Below are 10355 nucleotides of genomic sequence, written 5' to 3'. Positions count from 1 at the left end.
CTATATAAAATAATTATATATAAAATATTTAAATATATATGTATGGACCGAACGATTTTTTTTATCTGTACCGATAGTCTTTCGAAAGTGTCTAATTGATACACCGCCCACCAATTGTAATTCAGGCTAATGTTATTAGTGGGAGAATTGAATTGTTATACTCTCTCGAGTGCGCGCCTAAATCCCAACTCCAAAGGTTGAAGTGTTGCGATTCAAGTATAATTATTCACGGGCCATTTCGTGAGGATTTGAAGAATTTCATTATTTTAAAGTACACATCGTGTTGGCTCTTCAAATATTGACGTTGTCAATAGCAAATTTTTAAATTTAAATATATAATTTTTCACATATTATTTATTTTTATTTATCTTCTTAAATTGCAACATCTAACTTGAATAATGAATAAAAGAGAAATTCTATACATCAACCACTAAATTAATTAAAAATAAATTCAATTTATAGAAATTGACTCAAAAAGTAAAAGAATGTCAAGTTTTATAAAATGTAATTTATTTTTAATTAAATTACATGATTACGTTAATTGATTAAGTTTATTTTCTTTTAGATTATACAAAAAGGTCATGTTTTGAGATTTTTAATTCAAATTAAAAGAAAAAAAATACTGGATAAGAAAGAAAGTATGAGGATATGATTATCTTAGAATTAATTATGTGGGATAATGTGGGTCAATAAACTTTTATTAGTCTTTGGGTGTTATGATGGATTTTGTTCTTGGTGTGGGCTGGGAGCTCTTGGGGTAAGTTGTTGGTTTTAATTTTGTGTCAGATGAAACATTTCTTCAATCATGCTTGAGATGGATAGCATACTGAGACCCGGCGGAAGTGTATGTATATATCCGCGACACTCTTGCCATCATGGATGAAACTTCAAGAGATTGCAAAGGCCATGGGCCGGCATGTCATATTGCGAGATATATCCGAGGGTCCCTATGCGAGTTATAGGGTCTTGACTGCTGAAAAACGCCTGTTGCGTGTTTGAAGTTGTGGAAATCATGAATCATTGTTGTTTGCCTCCTGCTGATCGCCCTGAAGGAACATAGGCAAGCAGGCCATATTTTCTCTTACACGAGGGTCTTCATAGCATTGAAATCAAGATGATCACCCAGTGAATGACAAACATGGATGGATAGAGAGTTGATTTTCTATGCAATAATTTGATTATTGACATCTGGTACACGCAGATTGCTTGTGTTATGTGAGACTAACCTTGCGGTAGCCGCAGATGCTGGGAACAACATCTGGGTGGGTAATTCATACAGTTCATGCTAAATTTTGGCTCGTGTAAAACACCATGTTGTCAATGTTGTGGTACATCCAAGTTTTTTAAGCTAGATCACTTGTTATATTATTTACCCAGATTTACAAGATACGTGTAACCCTTATTTCTTTCATTTGTATATGTTAATTGTATTGATCATTGTGTACAACTGTTACAGTATTCTCTAGTCCTAACACTTGGTTCAATTCAATTTTTTCTATTATAGTTCTATTCGCAAAATATTCAATACTATTTCATTACTATTTACAGATCATCTAAAAATACCTCAGCATCCAAACGTAACCATAATCTTCCTAATTGGAATACAACACTAAACCTGATTTGAGTCTTAGCTCTAACGCTGCCAAAGCTGATACACGTTCATTTTTCCTGCAAACCTCAATTAGTTTGACCATTATTTGATGCTCAAAGCATGATTTTGCAAGCTTGAACCTTGATGCTTCAGTAGAATCAGAATCCTTTCGACTCCCAGACAACCTTAGCACTTCAAACAAACGGAGCCTTAACTTGAGTAAAGTTTTTTTCCCCGCTTCTAGGTAGTTGCAGGGGCTGACCATTTACGTTCCAATAAAAATCCAAATATACCGAAAAGCTATTGTTTTCTTTTTTCCTTTTTTTTTTTTTTTTTTTTTTTTTGGGGGGGGGGGGGGGGGGGGGGGGGGGGGGGGGGGGGGGGGGGGGGGGGGGGGGGGGGGGTGTTGTTTATCCTCCGCACAAATTAATCTTACGAATTTTAGAAAGTAGAGTAAATCTCTCTTCAAACAATTTTGTGAAGAAATTAGAATGGTGACATTCCCCCATCTTCATTTTACACCCTCATTGCCTGCATTATCAGCTTAGGATGCAGCTTCGGGTATTGAGTATATCATCCAGCAATTGTATCCTGGCCGACATCAAAACAGCTTGGCGCTAATTACATCTTTCAAGATGAACAACAATTATGCAGCAAAAATCCGTTTGATTAATCAGAAACTGACGACACCTATCCATGAGATTTAGGCCTCCATATTTGCTGGCCTTGATTGCGATTTTGCAAGATGGATCTTTGCGGGGATGTATTGTTGGACCGGCTTTCTACCCTCGAGTTCTGAAATTGATGCTGAGCTTGTGAAGTGGAGTATTTACTCCTGTGCACCTTTGGACGAGGTGGGTGGGACTGATAGCGCCTGCTGTTAGTTGGGTTCTGAACAGGTGCTTTTGGAATACATTGTGATACTTCGGGCCGGACTAGGGTAGGAATAAGAGAACCCTCATTCTGATTAGCTGAAATAAGCCTCCAGTGGGTCATCCGGAATGCTTCAGATATCCGTGTCAATTTACTCATTCTTATGGCCCTCGCAGAATTTGCTGGCTGCTCAAAAGGATCCTCAATCTAACCAGCCATCAGCAGTGCCAACAGCAAAATCAGTAGCAATGGCAGCAGCAGTGTGTGTAGAGAGAGAGAGAGAGAGAGAGAGAGAGAGAGAGAGAGAGAGTTACAAGTATCGCATAAGTTTTGGGCAACCATCTCATATTGCGCTCTATGTGCTCCCACTGTCCCGTATAGGGACAAATTCCTAGCTCTGAGGCCTTCAAACTTATGTCAGAAAACTGCGAAACATATAAGGACCTTGAACAATACAATTAGAGTGTAATTACAGTGCATGCGTGGGCAGATATGATATGGGAAAGATGATATGCAAGCATCACCAACCTATAATGGGAAAGGACATTTAACCTCATCAGCACCTAATCACAGCCACCTCATTTGATTGAAAAATCTTTACCATGAAGCTATAATCCATGGGCGCATGGTTGAATAAACAAATTAAATATATCTTATAATTTAATTAACATTTCACACATCTCTATTTCAATTATTTTCCCTAATCTATAAAAGTAGAAAATCATTGTCAAAGAAATGACTACCTTTCCAAGGAAAGAAATGAAAAGTTCAGACAAAGAACTTCGATTAACTGGTCTGAATTTGTCTTGTCTGAACCTTGTTATGTTAGCAGCACATGTTTCTGCAATATGCCTCTCAGCAGTAATTCTCTCACCTGTATAAAGCAAGTTGAAGACAGATCATTTTGAGGTACTTCTGAATACTTTCAGTAATGGCAAAAATAAGGATGAGAAAAAGCTTCACCCAGTCTATGCAAGCTATTGTGCCCAAAATTTGAGCCAAAACAAGAATGCAGTGTACGTGAGCATGGCCAAACAAATTGCTGATTGAGATATATGGTAGGCACAACTAAATTTGTGAATACACTTTTTTAGTATATCACATATATTTGTTCTCATTTATTCTACCTAATTCCCTTATGAGATGGTGCCATTTGGTACTGCCAAAAACTATCACATGGATCATATTTTGATTTTCTGTACTTAAGACAGAGGACCAAAAGTACCTTGAAGGCCATCAGCAATATTTCCCGGGTATATATCCTTAAGAGGTGGTAAAATCGCAGGGACACATGTCTGGAAAAAAATAGTGAAAAGAAAATTAAATCTTATCGCTCATCAGAACTGAATCAGTAAATTTCCACAGGCATGGAAGCAAAGACAGGAAACCAGACCAACTCAAGAAGATATAAATATATCAAAATATGTAAGCCAGAAGAAGATTATATCCTGGTGTCCTACGACAGGATAAGATACTTAAATGAAATAAACAGAACAAGACTGATGCAACAATATAAACATTCAACAAACCAGATCCAAAGCAACCATATCAGTGAACTTCATGGATCAGAAAGGAAACGTCCTCCTAATTTAATCATTTTTATAAATTGTACCAGAAATAATGACCAAAGATTACCTGAAAATGGAAGATTACAAGCAGACTGAGGGAGTATGAATTGAAAGTCCCCACTTTTGGATTATTTATGTCATGTGCTTTCGCCCATTCCTTGACCTACAAAAGCTAGAAAGAACACATCAAATACTATCACTAATTCTCACATCATCAAGTATCGTTTTGCCACAAGAATGTACCAGTAGAACCATATCATGAAAGCGCCCATCTACTGCACTGATCCAAAACAAAAGTTTGGACTTCATTTGGCCCTGTATGTTATCAATTGACATGTCACAAGAGATGCTCTGGCGGCTGCTCTCAAATTTTAGAATTGGAACCCTTGCATTAGGGATCAATTGCAACCTGCGCCATCCACCTGCAGATCAACCATCATAAAGAGATGATACGGCTTGTAATGAAGAATAATCAAACCAATTAAGAATCAAACCCTTTAATGAATAAGAGCTTGCATGATATCATGGACTTCTATTCCTTATTGCTTTCCCGTATAACCAAGTATTACAGAATTTAAAATTCAAGAAAATCACTGGAGGTTTGAAGAATCAATATAAATGGAACTTACAAACGGAACCCTACATTCTGAATTAGCAGAGATTATAGAGCGGCCATTCTCACATCATCCAGAGATTTTTTGTATCCATTTTTCCATCACAGAAATTATTAACAAAGAAGAAAATTATTTTCAGTCCCTACATACCAGCACTTATCCTATATATGCAGTTGGTTTATTTTTACAGATGCAAGGTTCAATAAAATGAAATGATGCATTTTCATTGCCATGTATAGAAGTCATTTGTAGAATCTTACACATTTTTTTACAGCAACCTGGAAAAAAGGCCATGATTGTCTTCTTTACAGCATGATAGCAAACTAAAAGAAATTATACTTTCACAACTGACCTGCATGCATTGTAAAACTTACTAAAATTTCGATAGCAACAGGTGAAGATGGTACAATGACTGGCATTCCCCACTTTGCAGTTAAAGTTAATTACAGCTCATATCCAATGCTTCATATATTCTTTTCTATGATAAATTCCAGTATTTATATAAACTTTCTGACCATTATCATAAAATAACTCGAGAGTGACATGTGTTTCAGGCATGTACTAAAGAGAAGCAATTACAATGGTGCAACAATTAAATAGGATTTGGGGGATGTACTTGGGCTATGCCTTCTCTTCTTATAAATAAAACATCTTGATTACCTATAAAAAAAATTATGATTTGGGGGAGGGGAGAGAGAGAGAGTAAACAGAAAAGAAATATGGATCTTCTGAAAGGTTTTATGCTCAAGTAAATTACCTTTCTGTCTCAAAGCTATTTGTACATCTACCAGTAAATTTTGTTTGCGCTTTTTTCCAGCAGATGAAATAGAAGAACCATTGTATAGGTCAATAGAAATATCCAAGTCACTCCATCTTGTGAACAGATTAGACACAAATGAACCAAACGGTTCCACTGTTGCACCTGTTTGAGCCAAATCATGAATTTGTATTGTTAATCATAAGTGTTTTTACCAATTGGCAATTATTATCCCTTGTGGAATAAGATGAAATACAGTGATGATTATTGACTAAACAAATGAAGTGTGGGGAAATCCCATTATGTTTATTTTTTCGAACGACCTCGATGTTTTACTTCGAATGGCTCTTGAAGACTTTGAATTCGACCATACAGCACTTTTTGAGATTTGGTGTCAAGACTGACATGAGTAGCCTTTTTGTTCCGGAGGAGAAACATGAATGAAAATTCACTTAATTGATGTATCTATATTATATTATAGGTGACTTGTAAAAAAAACAGTGAAGATATAAAGGTTTACTAGTGATAGAAACCTATGTAGATTTTCAGTCTTTTTGAAGAAATATTTCATTTAACGGGGGACTAAACCACAATAACCCCATCCTGGCCACCCCTATCAAGTTGGAGAAGATGGATCTCCTTCATGCCAGGCGGCAGGGATCATGTATCTGTAAAAATAGTGAATGGCTGAGGCTCCAATTAGCATGTCAGTCAGCTTAAGATGTTCCAATGTTTATGCACATGAAAGTGAAGCTTCCAAACCAAGATCAACATTTATAAGAACTGTAATTCCTTTAAGAAAACTAATGTCATCATACAGAACCTCAAGATGACTCGACACAAGTTACATTTGATAAGAAATACTTTCATTCATTATAGAGTAGAAATGTAGGGTCCCGTCACATGGCATTCCACATATGCAATCCAGTGTAAAAAGTTCTCAGAACCAGAAGAAGTTGTTCACCTTTCCAAATAAGGAAAAAAAAGTCATCGTAATAATAGTGTTTGCACAAAAATAATCACTCTAAGAAAGAAAAGAAAAAGATAACATCCGATTGACCACTTCAACTTCACAACTTCCTTGCCAGCTCCCTTTTCATCTTCTAACACCCAACTAAGGATCCAACAAATACGAGTCAAGAGGTATGTGTCCATGTCAATGTTATTGGACTCAGACCTACAATTACTAGGACAGCATTTGGAATATGAATGGTCCATATAAAGTGGGTGGCATATAAAGGTAGTCACAGGTGCTAAACCCTACATTTGCCACTTACTAAGTAAACTTAGGCTAGCAATTTCCCTGGGTTGTAACATATGGTATCAAAGCCAGGTTGTAAGTCAACCAGTAGCATGCCTTAAATGCTTTTTTTACAAGTAAAAAAAAAAAAAAAATTGGCCAAGGTTGGCATATGAGAGGTTTGGATGATTTTTCAATCTGTTGATCTTGGCCCAGTTTTTACCAGTAATTCTTCTAGAGTATGAAGGTAGACCAGCTTCAGGATTTCCTAAGATGAAAATGTTTTTGACTTTCCCTTCTTTAAAATTATCCATTCACCAGGATCTAAATGTAGATAGAAATTTCACTGAGAATATAATGGAATCTTTCTTGTCCCGCCACCTTTTATATTCATATCCTTAAAGGAAAATCAATCATATTTTACTGATTGTAAATATTTTTTAACCATAAATTAGAAACTTTAAATAGCATAAGAAACATTTTTCTAAGAAAAACCGTGAAACTCAGCAGAAATTACCTCTCAAACTTTCCACAGATTCAACAACTCTTCGCAATTCATCAATAACTCTAGACCGTTTCTCCCAATCCTCTGGCACGGGTTTGACCGCTTGAAGTATTTCCTTAAGGACATTCTCCAATGCACTATAGGCACTCATCTCTAATTTCCAGGTAACAATATAGACACATTTGAATGTGTCAAAACTCAAGAGTAACAATTGCTTTTAATACTGATAAAATCAACCATCACAGAAGGTAGAAGCCATCAAGTCCCAGTGTCCCACCTCAAAGAGCTAATACCTTCTTCCAATATGAAGAAGTTCATCAAATCAAAGCGTCAAAGCCCCTTACTTCACCAACCATAACCTGAATTTCGAGTATTGTTCACAAAGTTAAGATGTAAATCATATATCATGTTGTAACTAAACAAAGCTCATTCCACCTAACATACACTTATATATAGAAGTAAGGAGAGAATGAATGACGCATAACAATACACATAATCTTGAGCATCAAATTATACAAGTAGATGTGCTTACTTAGTCCTGTGAAGAAAACCAGTAATGGGAGAATTAAATCAACAAGAATTTGGGATAAATACCCTTAATTCCTTCATTTCTGTTCATCAACAAAAACCCAACAACAAATAAATACAATACATTTTTTACAAAAAAATCGATTTTGATTATATCTATAGCTGTCAAACTAGTAACAAATAGAAATGAACAAAGCATTACCACAAGCAGAATGGAACCCTTTCCACCTAATTTTTCTAAGGTTCCAATCCAACCAAGGCACCGTCTCACATAGTCTGTCATAAGGCTAACCCACTAGAGATTACAGTACAGTGCTGGGGCTTTGCTTCGCCAGATTGGATTTCTACTTATCTGTTTTCTCCGCCTTTTTTTGGGTGACCTTTTGAAGATGTACGGAGTGCTTGGAAATGAGCGAGCGCGCCCTTACTCCACCCTCGGACTTTGTCACAGTCCACAACCGGAATACCTGGGTTATGTGCCCTGGCCCGTTTAATGTCATTTACAATTTCACATTTGGCATGTATTTGGGCCTTAAGATAGCTAGTAAGCCTTGGATCTTAGTTTTATTCTATTGTATACTTTTAGTTGTGTTAGCTGGGTCTATGTAGGAGTCATCTTCTTTATGTAAGAGCCAAGGGCTCTAGGGTTCATGTATCCATAATCATTAATGAAAATATTTCCTTATCTCATTTCTCTCTTTTTCTTGTAGGCTAGGTCAACCTCGAATGTGACCAATTTTTCTTATCTTTTCTTTTATATTTTCTAGTCATTCAAACACCTACTATCATCAGGTGTGTTACAAATAATATCTAGAGCCAGTCTTTCCTTAGATCGGCTTCATCAATTCATGGAAATAGAAAAAATTATTTCATCTTTACTCAATATCAGAGAGCAAGTCAAAAAATCACTGCAACGTTTGGATGTTATTTTGTAGACATTAAAAGATCAATAACAACCTTGAAGATTTTCAAAACAACTTCAATGAAGAGTTCTCAAATCTGTAAAACCAACTCTATCGTCTGTAAGAAGAAGAAAAATATACAGCAACAATGGAAGAAAAGGAGGTAGTCATCCCCGCTAGTATTACTCTTTCTCATGTTTCCATAAATCCCGTTGAAAATCAGAAACCATTTCTACTATTCTCAGAGCATTCCCTCCGAATCTGTAAAACCAACTCTATCGTCTGTAAGAAGAAGAAAAATATACAGCAACAATGGAAGAAAAGGAGGTAGTCATCCCCGCTAGTATTACTCTTTCTCATGTTTCCATAAATCCCGTTGAAAATCAGAAACCATTTCTACTATTCTCAGAGCATTCCCTCCGAATCTCGTGTCCTTCCCCTCTTCTTAGAAATTATTGTCCATTTTCTTCATTTCTTTCGATCGCCTTTGGCAACAAAGAGTCATTAATCCTAAGAGGCCTAACCATCATATGGGAGTTTGATCACGGTGGCATCGATCTCTTAAGGCGGTGGGAGCTGAGGAAGACGACACCGTACAGGGACAAACAGATAATGAATCTGTCACAGGGATCGCCGGCGACGAGTAAGGACTTCATTGTTGCTCTTCCATCACAATCCATCTCTTGCTCTATCCCTGACTTCCTCCGAGAACACATTGCTCCTGGCCTCGTCATGAACGACTATCTCTGGAAGCTTGCTTTCAGTACCAAGATAGAGACGTGGAGCTCAGGCCGAGGCTTCACCATCATCTCCAAAACACCCGAGAATGGTAGCTTCCCCACCGCTGCCAAGGTCTTCATCAAAGGAATGAAGGTTACTCAACCTTATTTTTTCAACAACGGTTTGGTAGTAGTTCACAGCCTTCAAGGCTTCGTCATTCCTCTCTTCCCTGTTCTCTCAACCAGAAAGGGCGAACTGATCAGTGCACCTTGCCGGCGAAGCTTTGTGCCGCATCTGCATTTTCCCACCACCACTGCTACGAACCGTATCAATGTGGAGAGCTCATTACAGAGAGCATTGGTGAGGTCTAGCCTCAACGCAAATGAGTTCTGTACCATGCTTCAGGGGTCAGATCTGGTCAACGTTGAGCTTAATTGACTCGAGAATGAAGTCAGGGATAACAATTATGAGTTGGAAGGGGCTCAGGCGGTGGTAATGGCCTTGAGGCTCTCTGAACAACTCAGGGACAAAGCAGTTAAAGAAGTGTGCATGGAAGAGTCATCGAGGTTTGAGGAAAAGTGGAAGTTAACCGAATCTTTTCTTGAAAGTGGAAACCGAGAAATAGGGAAAATAACCAACGAGAATAGGGCTTCCATGGCAGTTCAGTTTGAAGCTACTCGTCAAAGGAGTCACGTAATCTCGGGTTTGGAACTCTACTGTAAAAGATTCATGGGTTTGCAAGTTTTAGGAGATAAGAAAATTGCCCATCAACTGCTTGATGTTTTGACAACCGTACCCATTAATATGGAAGAAGCTGGAAGTGTTTTGCATAGTCTTAGGCACTGCAGTGGACAACCTAAGAACGATGGAGATGGGTTTGTAGTACTTGACTTCGGTTTGGAGACAGAGCATCTAAAAGTGCAAAAGAGTGCACAACATTATACTGAGGCAGCGATGAATGAGGTAACCATCCTGGAACAGATTGCTGAGGGCGACCCGGATGATAAAAAATGTGTAGTGAAGCTTTTGGATAATTTCAAGCATTCGGATCCTAATG

The 10355-nt window shown here is 37.5% G+C and overlaps 1 protein-coding gene across 4 annotated transcripts; it reads right to left on the bottom strand.

The window, feature by feature from the left end:
* Nucleotides 1–1984: 1984 nt before the first annotated feature.
* LOC121246414 (protein HESO1-like) lies at nucleotides 1985–8114 on the bottom strand. Of its 4 annotated transcripts, none has more exons than XM_041144564.1 (11): nucleotides 7879–8114; nucleotides 7681–7759; nucleotides 7498–7507; nucleotides 7161–7404; nucleotides 5404–5568; nucleotides 4276–4454; nucleotides 4100–4195; nucleotides 3690–3759; nucleotides 3208–3338; nucleotides 2779–2889; nucleotides 1985–2671 (listed from the first exon to the last, which is right to left on the bottom strand). In XM_041144564.1, exons 4-11 carry the CDS (start codon nucleotides 7297–7299, stop codon nucleotides 2282–2284), a joined length of 1281 nt encoding a protein of 426 aa, XP_041000498.1. In that variant the 5' UTR covers nucleotides 7300–7404; nucleotides 7498–7507; nucleotides 7681–7759; nucleotides 7879–8114; the 3' UTR covers nucleotides 1985–2281. The 4 variants fall into 4 exon arrangements, 2 of the variants coding, with proteins under 2 accessions (XP_041000498.1, XP_041000499.1); XR_005937107.1 differs by having other exon boundaries at nucleotides 2634–2671; nucleotides 2779–3072; XR_005937109.1 differs by lacking the exon at nucleotides 1985–2671 and adding an exon at nucleotides 2993–3072.
* Nucleotides 8115–10355: the final 2241 nt, after the last annotated feature.

This window comes from Juglans microcarpa x Juglans regia, chromosome 1S (assembly GCF_004785595.1).
Source record: "Juglans microcarpa x Juglans regia isolate MS1-56 chromosome 1S, Jm3101_v1.0, whole genome shotgun sequence".
Classification (NCBI taxonomy): domain Eukaryota; kingdom Viridiplantae; phylum Streptophyta; class Magnoliopsida; order Fagales; family Juglandaceae; genus Juglans; species Juglans microcarpa x Juglans regia.
This window is presented reverse-complemented; position numbering and strand designations above follow the sequence as displayed.